General features: G+C 43.2%; 6 protein-coding genes across 6 annotated transcripts; 1 reads left to right on the top strand and 5 right to left on the bottom strand.

Moving 5' to 3' along the window:
* Window positions 1-418: 418 nt before the first annotated feature.
* Window positions 419-1,041, top strand: L199_004960 (uncharacterized protein; the record flags this gene model as incomplete). The annotated part of the gene is made up of 4 exons (XM_064890675.1): window positions 419-452; window positions 684-763; window positions 834-947; window positions 1,015-1,041. The coding sequence occupies 4 exons, from the start codon at window positions 419-421 to the stop codon at window positions 1,039-1,041; spliced, it is 255 nt and encodes an 84-aa protein (XP_064746747.1).
* Window positions 1,042-1,529: 488 nt separating this feature from the next.
* Window positions 1,530-2,683, bottom strand: L199_004961 (peptide-methionine (S)-S-oxide reductase; the record flags this gene model as incomplete). The annotated part of the gene is made up of 6 exons (XM_064890676.1): window positions 1,530-1,582; window positions 1,661-1,740; window positions 1,859-2,096; window positions 2,252-2,345; window positions 2,425-2,456; window positions 2,551-2,683. 6 exons carry the CDS (start codon window positions 2,681-2,683, stop codon window positions 1,530-1,532), a joined length of 630 nt encoding a protein of 209 aa, XP_064746748.1.
* Window positions 2,684-3,098: 415 nt separating this feature from the next.
* L199_004962 (uncharacterized protein) lies at window positions 3,099-5,006 on the bottom strand (the record flags this gene model as incomplete). Its single annotated transcript, XM_064890677.1, has 1 exon — window positions 3,099-5,006. The coding sequence occupies one exon, from the start codon at window positions 5,004-5,006 to the stop codon at window positions 3,099-3,101; it is 1,908 nt and encodes a 635-aa protein (XP_064746749.1).
* A 1,599-nt stretch (window positions 5,007-6,605) lies between these two features.
* L199_004963 (uncharacterized protein) lies at window positions 6,606-9,330 on the bottom strand (the record flags this gene model as incomplete). The annotated part of the gene is made up of 12 exons (XM_064890678.1): window positions 6,606-7,220; window positions 7,291-7,395; window positions 7,460-7,569; window positions 7,634-8,093; window positions 8,163-8,213; window positions 8,290-8,330; window positions 8,399-8,412; window positions 8,480-8,585; window positions 8,656-8,732; window positions 8,827-8,909; window positions 8,993-9,187; window positions 9,250-9,330. The coding sequence occupies 12 exons, from the start codon at window positions 9,328-9,330 to the stop codon at window positions 6,606-6,608; spliced, it is 1,938 nt and encodes a 645-aa protein (XP_064746750.1).
* A 1,001-nt stretch (window positions 9,331-10,331) lies between these two features.
* On the bottom strand, window positions 10,332-13,013 carry L199_004964 (uncharacterized protein; the record flags this gene model as incomplete). Its single annotated transcript, XM_064890679.1, has 11 exons — window positions 10,332-11,036; window positions 11,110-11,169; window positions 11,253-11,395; window positions 11,489-11,807; window positions 11,871-11,921; window positions 12,009-12,162; window positions 12,214-12,319; window positions 12,409-12,485; window positions 12,550-12,626; window positions 12,696-12,890; window positions 12,981-13,013. 11 exons carry the CDS (start codon window positions 13,011-13,013, stop codon window positions 10,332-10,334), a joined length of 1,920 nt encoding a protein of 639 aa, XP_064746751.1.
* A 986-nt stretch (window positions 13,014-13,999) lies between these two features.
* On the bottom strand, window positions 14,000-14,620 carry L199_004965 (uncharacterized protein; the record flags this gene model as incomplete). The annotated part of the gene is made up of 1 exon (XM_064890680.1): window positions 14,000-14,620. One exon carries the CDS (start codon window positions 14,618-14,620, stop codon window positions 14,000-14,002), a length of 621 nt encoding a protein of 206 aa, XP_064746752.1.
* Between the last annotated feature and the right edge of the window lie 250 nt (window positions 14,621-14,870).

Genomic DNA, 14,870 nt, shown 5'->3' on the forward strand with positions numbered 1-14,870 from the left:
GTGGTTTGTTCCAAGGGTAAAGGTACGATCAGTACGTCACCACCCGCATGTGCATGACGCGGTGGGTACGAGGTGGTATGAGGTGGGATGTCGTCACTGATCATCTCATCTGATATCATCCTCATCATACCCCTTTGGTAAACTCGGTTAGAATGGGCTGGTGCAATTACCGGTTGAGCTGACAGCGCAGGTGTTTGATGGATATGACGATGCATTCACAGAACAAGAGGAATGGGAATGGGAGTGGGAACGTGCGCAGGGTGGGTTGGGTTGTCAACAAAGGTATATATATCACCTGCTTCTTCAACGGGATTCCTTTCTTTTCCTTTTTCTCTTCTCTTTCTTATCTCAAAGGCAACTTCAACAACTTACAACTTTAACTCACTACCCAACAACAAACAAATCAACACACTTAACAATGTCCGACACTGGAAGACAATCCCTCACCGACAGTGAGTAATTCATGTCTTTACTTTGTTTTTACTTCCTTTTCCCATGACCCTATCAACGATGAATAGGTATGAAATTGCTACCTCGAATGCCGGTCACCGCTTTTACACCCATTCTACATTTCCCTTTCACGTCTCTCATCTCAGACAAACTCCTCACTTTCTCATTGCAATAACCTTGATGATCCTTACTCTACTCACCCAACATTTACTGACTACTTGCCACCCATCCAGAGGCCGGTGCCGCCCTCAAGCCCGACTCTGAGAAATCCTACCTCGAGCAAGGTACTGATATCTTGAAAGGAAAGAGTGACGTGAGTCCACGCATCTTGGTCATTCCCAATGGAAGTCCGAGAAGGCTGACATGTTCTTCACCCCTGTTAGTCCGCCGCTTCCTCCGCTCAACCTCAATCTCAAAAATCCTACTCCCAAGAGATTGGAGATGCCGTCTCAGGCAACCAAAACGAGAACCAATCTTCCATCGCCGATAAGGCCAAGGTGAGTTAGACTTCTCTCACATTTTTCAAAGTGGTGCTTGAGCTGATCATTATATCGAACGATGTAGGACGCTCTCGGTATCAACAAGCAATAAATATCTTTTTTTAGATAATCTGAACGCTTTGAATCGAGGAGATGAAAGTAAAGTAAGAAGTTTATTGTAGCTATATTATATATCGATGATTATGAATCGAATGAAAATTTGCAGTAAAGTGTGCTTTGAGAATGACCGTTCGTGCACTATACTATGTGTACATGCTCTTCTTCACGGTACAAGGAACCGAAAAGTTATATATTGTACTCGTACTCGTAGATGATCATACAAGAGCTTCCTTGTAAGGAAAACACTGTGGAAGATGCTGGGAACATATGATGATAGCGAGTGCGGAGCTACGCCCCAATTCCTTACCTTCGCGCAGTACAGGTCGAAATGAGCGGTATTCAAAAACCACTACTGCAAACCATATTTGTAGCTCTCGTTGTGAACGCGCGCTATTTATGCATTATCGATCTACTGGGTATTATATTTTGACATCGAATAATCAGATACTTGGTGGGAAAAAAGGATCATACGTCAAGTAATTACCAGTAAAATCTATGAGTAGGACATTCGTATCCACCTGGATTGTTATCGACTGATAGTTTGCAGGAAAACCACACATTTAGCTAGATAATCTAGGACCTTGGGAGGCTTATCACAGACAACTACTTACGATATTCTTGGTGATAATCTTCTGCAGGATACCATTTACCTGCTTTTACAATCTGAGTGACTATTGGTTTTCCTTTGAGGCTATACGTATCATCATAGCGATTAGCATAGATTCTGACTCAAAATCACGATCACAATGACATCGTATACGATAATGAATAGGTAGACTACTTTTCCGGTAAGAGAATGTACAACTCACTATTTCTCTTGTACTTCCTGTGTAACTTTCCTAGCCAACTCCTCCTGTTCAGGCGAATGATAGAAGATCGCACTCCTATATTGACTACCTCTATCTGGACCCTGTCTATCGACGGTCGTAGGATCATGTGTCCTGTAAAAGAACTCTACCAATTCGGCATACGAGACTGATCCAGCTTGGTAAGAGAGTTGCACTGCTTCTGCATGGCCTGTCGTGCCGGAACATACTTGTCGGTAGGCTAGAAGGGGTGACAACGACAAGAATATTCGAATCAGTCAATCAGTCAATGAAAAAAATTTGAATCGCATCGGGCAGCCTCCACAAACCCTATGATATATCTATCATATTGATTGTGATGGTGATGATGCTAGTAAGTCAAATCACTCTACTCACATGGGTTCTCAGCTTGACCACCTGTGTATCCAGAGATAGCTTTGAATTGAGGTAAGTGACCAAAATGTTTTGAGAAGAGGTGTTCGGTTCCCCACTTAACAATAGATAGTCATCAGTGATTATTCGTTGAATTCAGTTCAACAAAGAAATGAAAGCTATGATGCTAGACTTACAAAACATCCTGAAGCGAACGTAGCATGTTCGACTAAATCGACACCATCCCATCGTAATCAGAGATTAGCAATCAGTCATCCAAGCACATGTCATACGGTCAAACTTCTGCAAAAGATTTTGCTCACCTCCTTCACCTAACTTCAACCCTTCTCTACCTTTGATCGCAGTCGGTACAGTGGGGTTGGGTGGAGTCTTGGGTGCCATCTTAGCTGCAGAGTTGGTCGAGAATGAAGCCAGGAAGTTTCGAAGGGGTAACATATACTTTGGATTAAGGTCGATAGTGTATGCCAATAGGATGGCTGAGATGAGGAATATTACTGTGGTGGGTCTTATCTTGAATATTGATAATGATGATTCTTCACAAGTCCCAGATGAAGTATTATATGTGTGTGTTATAGAGAGAGATGAGGAGTGGCGCAATCACGAAATGAGATGCGATGGGATGACGATCGGATCCAAAACCAAAAACCAAAAAGTGGAGGGTGAATTCCATAGCTCACATAGCTTACGAGAGCATACTCGTGGTGAGGGTCATGATTGATAGTACAGGACTGCCTGTATACATGTCATATAATATCAATCATGCTCTATATCTATAAATGCTATGCAATGTATGTTGTATATATACAATAGTTGCTATTGATCCCACTGCACTACATATATTAACATCTATCTAAAGTATCCTGATTCCTTTCTGCTGCTGCTGATGAATATACCCATCCATATCCTCCTCACGCTCATAACCCGTTGCACTCCTAGCCAGACAATTCGGTCTAATCCCCACACCCAAGTGTTCGGTATCCTTCTTGAGGGTAGTGACAGGTGCTGAACCCCTTCTCAAGAGATTTACTGAACCGATATCATTTATATTCGGCACGACCATAATGTTATTATCATTCGTCAAAGGAGGTGTTTTCGGTGGAATCTTCATCTTGTTCTCACCCGAAGATCTAATCATAGGTTGTGATTCCGCCTTGACTTTCACTTTGGCTTCCGTCTCGGAACGTTTCAATATTGATCGAGTACTAGATCGATAATACTTATCTTCTAATTTGGGTGTAGGTAGTGATGATTTCCTTGCATACCCGGTAGATCCAGCGGCAGAACCAGAGGCGGAAGGTAGTTTAAATGAATTTGTTTTCACTATTTGTGGTCTATTCGAAAAGAACGCCGAATCATCCGATTTCCAACCTTTCTTGGAACTTGTCAAAGTTTGACTTTGAGTATGTTCGACCGAGCCTGAACCTCTTCTTCTACATAGATCAGCTGCTGATGGGGATCGTGCTGCGGGAGGAGCAGAGAAGTATGACGCCGAAGATGATCGTGTGGGAGGTGGGGGTGATCGATGTCTCGTACATCTGTTCGAAGACGGTTTCGTATTTGTATTTATACAGATAGAAGTTTTCCTTCCTCTTGGACTAACCATATTTCCTTGTTGAGGAACATCGTTATCATCTGTCGAAGTCATTGGATGAGCAGGTACCATATCGGCAAAGTCGGTATTCCTTCTTTTAGGTGTGGTAATGAGATATTCTTTATTCCATTCAACTGTATTCCAATTCCCAAATACTCTATCTTCACGTTGATTCACTGCCTCATCATCTTCATCAGTTGTAAATCCATCTTCCTCATCTTCGACATATCCTTGATCCTCTTCATCACTCTCCCCATGTCCTGGAATAGGCAAAGGAGAATCCACCATAACATCATCACCATCATCATCTTCTTCATCTTCATCTTCCTCTTCCTCATCTTCTTGGATCTCACGTTCTACCTGGCCCCTGACTTTGCTCCAGTTGGGTTTGATACAGGGACTTCTCGCCATTTTACCATTGGTATATGATGAAGTGGGCGATACGGAAGTAGATCGACTCGGTCCAGCTTTGGCATTACCACTAGATCTGGGTGTAGGTGAGGACACAGCGAAAGTCAAACATGATGGTCTTTTCTTCAGTGCTGGTGCCGGTGCTGCTGTGGCTGTAGGAGCCTGTCCGTCGATAGTAGCAGGTCGAGATCGATCCAGTGGCAACTGTCGTATACCCAATCCGAAACCATCCTCACTGGCAGAAGTAGAATGAGACATCATCGTATCTCTCCTTAAAATTGGTTTCGAGCCAATTCCTTTTGTTAAAGAGCCATTCCGGGAAGGTGGTCGACTAGGATATGGTGAAGTAGTGGTTGAATTGGAGTACTTGCGACTATGATTGTTGGTGTTAACCGCTACGATCGACGTAGATTGGAATAGACAACTGATCAACGAGGGAGATTGGATATTGGAATTGGAAGCGTAGTCGGATGAGAATGCCTCAGAGTCAGTCGAAGCTGTGGTGGAAGAGGGGATTTTTATCTTTTCGAAAGAGAGAGTTTCGAATACTGGCGAAGATTGGGTGGAAGTGAATGTAGATGATGGATAACCACCGCGAGATTTCGTGGGTAAGTCCGAGGCCGGAGGAGGGGAAGTGGATATAGGTGAAGTGACGAACCGAGCTTGATCCTGATTCTGATGCCGGGTTTGAGTGTGAGGAGGGAAGATTAGAGGTGAGCGGGTGAAAAGAGGTTGAACAGCTTCTGGGGACGACATCTTGTTCTTTAAAGCAGGATTATACTCCAAGTGTAATTGCTGTTATTTCCCGTCTATCGGTGGGAGTTATATACGGGATGAGAATAAAGGGGGTCTTTCTGGTTTTCGGATAGTTTGAATATGAGGGGTTCGTGACGGATTAGGTACTATAGGACCTCCTTTGATATCGATCTTCTATATATTCTGATGATCAACCTTTTGACCTTTGATAAGAGGGTGTATAGCTGTCCGACAGAGGGAATGAAAGGGTAGATGGGCAAATGGGTGAGCTGATAGTCGGGATCCGACAAATCAGATCCTATGATCTCCTGGTGAGTGAGATTGGAATGATCATCTTGACAATAGTAATTGCTTGATTGATGGGATGATCTATCGCAAATCTTGTTGCTGTTGTGGTTGTTGTTACTGAAGATGAAGGAGGCTGAGTAGTGTTACTGTGAAGTGCAAGGATAAGGGTCGAATGTGAAGAAAGATGAAACGAGGAACGCAGTGAGAGTGACTTTGTTAGCTTGTAACCATAAAACCTAACAACCTTCGTCTCTTCTGTTTTCTTGTTTTGTTGTATCGAGTGGATGTGATTGCTTGGTCCTCCACTGATCGGAGGTGGTGACTCTGTACAGACAGACACCACTTGAGCTGTAGTCGTGTGAGGAGGAAGCACAACTCACTCCAAGTGGACCGTAGTCTACTTCTACAGTATTCCTCTTCCTATTCCAATTTGTCACTCGACACCTCTACGCAAGATACCCTCAAATTTCCATATTCCTGAGAAAATTTGGGGGTTGTTCCTGAAAACGTATATACAATTGATCCCTTTCCACTCTGCCCCTTTTTCCCCTGTTGAAGGCTCACAGGTACAGTAATACCAGCATCCCCCACGCTGCCGTAGTCTGTACTGTGGGCCTTGTCTCTCGGCTGCATCAGGGTCTTTCTTGCGAAGCTCAAACCTACTGGACTGCACCTCGTGTAACATATCACGACAGACCAAGGAAAAATTCATCTCGTGGGCCGGAAGCTGTTTCCCTGCGCATGCAATGATCCCATCTTCCCTAAACACGTGTCAGCTGCCATGATGTACGTCATCAATTACGCCCGAGACATTTTTGGCAATTGACATTCCGGCGGAAGTCATCTGGACGACAGTTCCAAATTTTGGGTGCAAGTCAAGGCAAGGCTGTAACTCATGTTCAATCATTTGTGATCCCATGTACTGTATATGAGAAGTAACGTTACCTTGAAGTGAATGGAGCGGAGGAAGGGATGAGGGAACGGGTCAATGCGCCGAAAATCCTATGCTTCCAAGGCCTGTTGTTCTGAAAGATCTGGGCTCACTGTATGATTATGTTGAAGACGAGCAGTACTCCTCAAACTATGCTGACAGGTTTAAAAAACCAGTGAGATCTTGTCCCTGCTATCTCAGTCCATCTTGGTAGACAGTACATCTTGTCGTTGAAAAACATTTATAACACATATATATATGCATACATACAGTTTACCATGAATGCTGGAATTACAGATAGAATACAACCCTTTATCCGCTTGGCATACCAAACCAATCTATCTATCTATCTATTTCATTCTAAACAATCTCTATTTCAATTATAAATGCCTTTGAACCTCTTCAAACCTCCTTTTGATTTCTTTAACTCTTTCTTCCCGTTTTCTCTTTTCTTCTTTCCTCCTTTCTACTTCAGGATCGATCGGTCGAAGTTCAAGGGGTCTCGTAGTGCCAGAATTTCCAGGTAATCTACTTAATATGCCTCGACCCGTCTTCTGACTATTGGAAGTTATAGGTCTACCATTTGAGGCTACAGGCATTGGTCTGACTGGAGGAGGAGGAGCTGGTGGTGGTGGTGAGTCGGTCGATATATCATTATTACTGTTGGAATTGGAATTCGAATCATTCAAAATTGTCATATCTAATTCTTGATCGAGATATGATAAATCAACTTCAACAGTTGGTAATGGCGTTTGATTATCTTTCCAAGGAGCCTCCCTAACCCTGTCCTTCTCCCGCTGGTAACTAGTCGGATCAGGTATGTAAGCTAGAGCAGTAGCGAAATCGAATGAGGCGTCTGAGTCGATTCTTGGTCTGTACCCATTCCCATGAGCTTGTATTGAATCGGTCTGACCGATAGATGATGACATTGGATCGAAAGCGGTAGAGTACGGCGTACGATTAAAGGTAGGCGAGAGGGTGGTCTCGACGGCGATCTGGAAGTAGGGCACAATATCCTATATGAGCTTCTCACACCCGCTCGGAGAGAGCGGTAAGTAGACTTACAGATTGTGTAGTCGTAGGGAGTATATCTGGGTTCTTCTTCATCTGCCTCTCCCTCCATGCTGCTTTCAAACCTCTTCTCAGACTCGGGTCAATTATAATGGCGAGCTAAGAGCAACCACACAATATCAGTAAAGATGAACATCAACATACGGGTTGGGCAATTACTTACCCCAGCAATACAGATACCTCTTCCACCATACAAAACATAATAAATCACATAGAGCCAAACCGTCTTATGACTTGCTACCCCTCCCTGAGCGGCAATCACCAAGTCACCAACTAAACAACCATCAGCATTTTCCCAACCATCTCTCTCCCGTCCGCTTTGATGATTTGGACTCACCCATCATGATAGCATTCATGAACAGGAGCGTAATAGGATACCAAGCGATCTTAACCGCAATACTTAGGAATTTATCCGACAACGAATGAAAATAACTTTGAGGTGATTGTTCAGTCGTTTTCCATCCTTTTCCTCGTACAAAATTCTTCGTCTTATCCATCAACCTACTACTAGCTCCCTTTGTTCTCTTCTGATTCCGATTAGGATTGATCCCTTCTTTGGTGGTGGTGTTGCTCTCCTCGAACAGGGTCGTGTTTGTATCTGTAGAATCGACAAAGGAATTGGAATTTGTCAAGATGGTACCTGTACCTGTATCGGTCCCAGTAGAGTTGGAATAGGATAATGGATCTAATGAGATTGTGCCGTTCTCGGATAGATCGCCAATTGTTTGTTTCCCACCTTGACCTCCGAATAGAGCTCGGCTAGTAGCCCGACCTTGTCTGAATAGAACGACCAATACCTATCCCGTCGTAGAACAAAGATTAGTCGGCTCGTATAGGATATATCGATGCGAAGAGGCTAGACTCACGATGGCGACACAGACAGTAGATACGAAACAAGTTATAATGGGTGTGATGTACTATCGACGTGAATTAGCAGTATCAGCTTAGCTTCTGTCCAATGACAAAAAAACAAAGAACATATCTAATACTCACGATTCCCTCAATAAGGTAATCCACACGTCTGTTTCTACCTCCTATAATTGAGATGTAGAACATCATCGTAAGACTAGAAGAGGAAAATTAATGAGATGAGTTGACTCACTGCCATTGATCCAACTGATTAATAAATCGAGTCAAATCAGTGTGTATACAACTTGAGGTCAAAATTGGTTATTCGACTCACCAAGTTCCTAGAGCAGAATCCCATCCGAAATGCTGTGTCGCTGCTGAAGGGAGTGGAACGATGTATCCTATAGCTATTGATATACCGATATACCATCTTTCTAGCTCTGTACATGGGAACAATAAATACCATTATCAGTCGATCTTCCTTCGGCTTGGAATTTGGTGTGCACATACGTAATTTGAGTGGGTTAATACCCATGTTGATGGTGAGGAAGAGGTTGACAGCTATGAACATAACAAGTAGGTCGACGCTATACCAAACCAACATCAAAAGCAATACAGATAAGTGATCATTCCATCGTTGTGTTGAGATGAGGAGGAAGGAAGAAAGGGTCGGTGACTTACACGTGCATCGAACTGACCAAGAAATATACACCGGCCGTGCAATGACTAGGACCCCAAGAACCTCCAGGTCGATATATCGTGTCCTACACCAATCCCCGAATTCTCAAAGTTATCAGCCCAGTCTCCATACATTGTGTGATTGAAAGGTGGTGGAGACTCGACTCACGTTGATATAAAGAAGTAGGAAATTGAATGAATACCAAAATTCGAAAAACATAGCTACGACCAATAACCTGAATGATACCCTATCCAATATATGTCTGCAATTGGGATAAGAGTATATCCATATTGTCCCGCCGAGGAAACCCAACGTCATGGTCAAGCTCAACGCTGAGAAGACATTGGCTGCTATTCCAGAATTCTACAGTTAACGTCAGTCGACAATCCATTTGTTTCATTAAGGCAGATAGACAACCGACTCACTCTGACCACAGCGTCTGTCAAACCATAATGCGATGATCTATATGCATTGATAACCGTATCATTGGTTGGTGTTGTTGACATCTTGATTTGGCGTGGTAGTTGAACGGTTATCAAGAACGACCGTACTCGACACACGACTTGGTCAAAGTATATATACCATCCCATACAATCTTGAATATCCAACTTTCTCTTCCTTCTTCCCTCCCAGCGTTTATACTGTATCTTCTCCAAAGTATTTCCTATATTCCTATCTATCTTCGTTGGAGGCAATGGTGTGTGATCGACAAGGGATAGTAGTGATGATGTGCGGGCGATGTTGGAAAAAAAAACTATTGAGGTCGAATATGGTAGGACAATAACGATATGATAATTGATGTGTATTTTGAGTACAGTAAAAACCAAAGAAGCAGAAGCAATTTTGTGAAATGAGCGCGATCGAAGGTCTAGGATATGATAAAAGAAGAGACGTCTTGACAAGTAGATCTACAAATCGATAAAGTCAGACATAACATGATATGCCATGGCATGACATGATTCGAATCTTTCGATTGTATAGTTTCAGTAAGCCCCACCTATGCACGTTCATACTGGTATTCCAGCATCAAAGTTAACCTTGTCAAGAATTTTACCCTGCAATCTGCATCACGTCACATCCCTTAAAAGAAGGGTGTCTCGTCTCGGGTTTCCCCAAACCACAGGTTACGTCGATCACCAAGACAGTTCGCAAAGTTCCTAAAGCGGAAGAACCTCCCCATCCGAGATGATGTTCAGGAACATGGACCGAAAACTCTATGAGACGCAGGGTAAAAAGAGAGCGCAGATACCACCTATGTGCAGTGCTATCATGCCTTCATCAGATGTCCAACTTCAGCCGCCTGGATGAGATCTACAGTACCTTGGTCAGTCTCTATTGCATGCAGCCTGGCCTGGCCGCCTGGACGAATTTATATGTTCTTGACTGAATACTGTATTTTGTACTACATCACAAAACGTTCAGTATATCTCATATAAAAACTTACATACATTCCCAGTACCATAAATATTACAGTGTATCCACATCGTCCGTTGAACATCAAAGGAGATTACAACCTGGTCTGAGCTCTTTGAAAAATCCTTTCAATCTCGTCTTCCTCGGTATCGGCAGCAGCTGCGAGTGCGGCAGAAGATGATGAACCAACAATGTTATTTTCGTTATGACTGCCTAACGTGATATTCCCTGATCCTCTTGAACCTCGCCCTTTTTTCTTATTTTGTGGCTTTTCATTCATCTTATCCACCGGAAGTTGACCATCGTGAATTTCAATCTGAATTTGATTTGTTGATCCGCCTGCGGCTAACAATGCACTTTCACTCCTTACATAACGTACAGCATTACCACCATTCTCTCCTGTACCAGCACCAGTGGGTATTATCGAGATATCTTCACGTCCAGGTTCACTCCTCGTAAATGACTTACCCTCCAATATGTCGTGATACGATACCGCCAATAATCTTGATGTTCTTCGACTGTTATCGCTCAAGTGTTGACTTTGACTGTTGGAATTGGGAAGGTTGACGATGCTCACTTCTTCCACTCTATCCACGATGGAACCAGCTCTAATCACGGATGTACTCTGTTGTTCTTGCACTTGTTCTGATCCATTTCCTTTGGAAACTGAATAATCCTCCGAACCCGCACCGGATTCCAGCAAATGACCCTTATAAGGTAATGGTGATATATGCGAGATTTCGACCATCGGGATACTTCTCTCAAATCCTCCCCCAGTATTGGGTTGTTTTACCCGAAGCTGTAGGCCAAGACCTTGAGCCTAAGTCGAATAATCATCCCAGAATAATGGTAGCTCATGGTGTAGAACTTACTTCACTTTCAGTATAGTATTTCTGACTCTCATTCCTTTCTTGCAATGCCGCTTTATAACCCTACATTATCCAATATCAGTGTTTCCAGCATATCTCAATAGCCTCCACGCGATCAAAGCTATGATGAGTTTATGTATACTCACTCTTGCCAAGCAGGGATCAACGAATATCCCAAGACAAGCGAACACAATTCCTCGTCCAGCAAACATGAAATTGTAAATCAAGAAAATGGTAAAATCTCCTTTTGAGTTGATACCACCTGATAACGTCAAGAATAAATCTCCACCTTATACCAACCGAGTCAGTCAAAATCATTTATCCTGATCGATTCGATATTTTGTAAGGAGATGTCGAGGTTGAGGTTCGACTTCCAACTCACTTGTCATAATTCCATTGACGATAATTAGGGAGATAGGATAAAGTGATATTTTCATTGCGATCTTGAACAGTTTGTCCTGTAATCTATTCGTAGTTGATCTGGGTCTGGTAGCATGTTGAAAATTGTATCTTAGGCAATTTGGTAGACTATCCTGGAAAGACGAATCTGTTCGTCCGCCGCCTCCCCCACCACTCGAAGCTGGACTTTGTCCATATCCTTGACCGTTCTCCGGATCTTTATGAAATGCTTTATTCAGAGAATTGCCACCCATCATCAATCGCGTGGTTTTACGGCCATGTCGCATTAATCGTACCAATGTCTATTTTCGAATATTTTACCATCAACGTTTATCTCTTCGGACAGAGGGAAAAGTATAGCTTACCGCTATGACAGCGACGGTAGCGATTACACATGATAAGATCTGCCACAAACACTATGTCATGTATGAAAGACCTCCACGAATCAGTATAACCGGATATTGCGGTGTGATACAGATATATAATGAGTTGATAAGACTCACCAAATCTGAAATTAAATATTTTATCCGATGCTCTGCGTCTGCGTTTCCATACCGGTCCATTAACCACCCGTCTGATGGCAAGTTCAAACTCAGAATCAGAAACATACTCACTCGAGGTAAAGTAGCTAAGATCGAGCCAGTTAACCGATTGCAACTTAGTCAGAAGGGATAAAATCATAATGTGAGATAGTATTTTGACACTTACCAAGATCCAAATACCGGATCTTCTCCTAGATGTCCTACGATAGCAGGAACGACAGGTACGCCTAAACCTAGAACGGTCGATCCGATGATATACCATTTTTCCAACCCTTTAGTCCAGACATCCAGCCTAAGCGTAAGCTGGCAAACGGATCAAAATCCGGATGGAAGAGGTAGGCATGGGCATAAACAGACATACCTAATTGGATGGGATTATGGTTGAAACAGATGGTGACCATCAAGTTGATTGCTATACAAGTACATAACCAATTGACCCTTCATCCCCAAAATAAAAGAGATCAATCTTACATTCTCTCAACACAAGTGAAGAGGGACTTACACTCCGATAGTGCCAATCATGAAATAAGCTCCAGCCACACAAGCTTTCGTCTTTTTATACTCAACCACGAATGATGGCTTCATACCACCATTCATAGATTATGTCAACCCCTGAACAGTAATAAAGGGGGTTTTGGCGAAACTCACATTGGCACAGACAATAAGATAAGTAGTACTATAACCCACTTCCCAAGCCATCGACCAAAGTAAGAGCCTAAATGATATTCTGTCGAGGGTATGTCTGGCCAACCTATGTGTGTATATCCAGCATGATGAAACTAGTATAAATAAAGCTAGAATCATTGACGTCCCAGCGGCGATACTGCCCATGGCATTCCAATACTACTCCGGTACACTATTCGATCAGCAAGACGGTATATGGTATTACTATACGACGACCATCCATGAGGGTCATCATGGTAGCGGACGTACCCTGATATCCCCTTGGGTTACAGAGTATGACATACTGTATCGTCAGAGGGAGGGATAATCAGATCGAGTAATCTAACTGCGAGATATGGCTTGGTCGAGACGGATTCGGATAAGCAATCGGGACAGAGGATGGCGTATTTGGTGGACTCAAGTTGCGTGGACCTATCACATCACTTCGGCAGATGCCCTTCATGTGAGTGGGTCGAGATTCGTTGTTAGATACTGATGTGTGGATTCCTCGAATCAATGACTGAACACAAGAATTATGATCGATCTTTGCTCTTCCACCGAAGTGCGATCGATCAAGTCAGGACCGAGTACGGCTAAAGTGAGAGATGGCACACGAGAATGAGAATGTACTGTTACAGTGGTTTACATGCATGATCGTCGAAATATACTATCATCATATAGTATATAGCCAAATCCCTAAGAAACTGAATTGAATTGGCATTTTGTATTAACTCAAAATGTGAATCACTATCAAATTTGAATTGGGGTTTCACCAGATCATCTCGACCCTATTCATTTAGATCTAACATGAACAGCATCAATAATGTAACATGTCAAAGCCTGGTACATGATACAAGAGATATTACTGGAAGTAGCCAAGGGAGATCGTGGTGTGTCTCAATAGAAAGAGTAATATTCATAATGTTCACAATAAGCAAGACGAAGGGCCAATCCGTCGAAGACGATCCGTGTTTCAGACCAGATCATACTATTTTGGATCTGATAACGGAACACAAGAAGATCTCAGCAAAAGCTATATACCTTATCATCTGTACACGTCCTTATCAGGAAATCAATTAGTTTAATAACTAGAAGAGCGAGGTGCCTTGGACCAATTCCTCAATCCATCCCTCCAAATCAGCTAAATGGAGCTTCGGACCAACCTGCAATTCCCGTTATGCTCTTTGCCCTTGTGTAGTGTTGTTGCTCCCGGCTGTCATTTCCAACATGTATTCCATAACATCTATCCAAATCATCATGTTGTAATCGCAATCACATTTCAATTTCTCCTATTCCTCGGTTTTCATCTTTCGTCTATTCTCGATCCTCTCCACCAGCTCATCAACCAACCCCCTCATTCCCTTCTCATAATCTCCTAACCAACTTTCATCCCCCTCCAACCTTTTCTCACTAACAATCAATTCCCTAGGTAATTGTACCAGTACGTTACTCTGCACTAAATCCACGTGAAGTCCTCCTCCAAGAACGATCTTAAGTTGTTCAAGACATTTGGTTCCACCATGTCCACCTAGAGTGATGATTCCTACAGGGAGTCCAGTCCATTCGTGATACAGGTGATCGAAAGCGTTTTTCAAAATTGCTGGATAACCCCAATTGTATTGCGGAGTGATGATTACCAGGCCGTCCAACCCCATGACGGTTGAAGACCACTGACGGACCATGGGGTCAGAGTATGCGTCGGGAAGGGTAGAGGGCGGATGAGCTTGAGGGACAGTCTGGTCCAGTTGGAAGGGAAGAGGATGTCCAGGTGAGGAAGACAGGTGGATGGTCTCTATTTCCAGTGAGGGGTAGGAGGTTGAGAGTATGTTCTGGAAGTAGGTTGAGATACCCTGTGTGTTTGATGGGGTACGGGTGGATCCGAGGATGATACCGATCTTGATAGGTGACATGCTGGACTTGTATTATCTGTGCTTTGGACGTGATCGCTGCAGAAGTAAGCAGGGTGCTTGGTTAGATGTTAAGGCTGCTTGAGAGGGTAAGGCTGACTTGACTATTTATACCTTTTATCTCCAGCTTCACAGAGACCGAGGCGGCTACTTTTGCTTGATCACGGCCATCTATCAGATCCATTCAGGTTATCGGCATGCGTTGTACTGTATACATTCATTCGTCGTATCGAAGATAAGATGCCAGCATGGT

This window comes from Kwoniella botswanensis, chromosome 1 (genome assembly GCF_036426115.1).
Source record: "Kwoniella botswanensis chromosome 1, complete sequence".
In the NCBI taxonomy this organism is placed as follows: domain Eukaryota; kingdom Fungi; phylum Basidiomycota; class Tremellomycetes; order Tremellales; family Cryptococcaceae; genus Kwoniella; species Kwoniella botswanensis.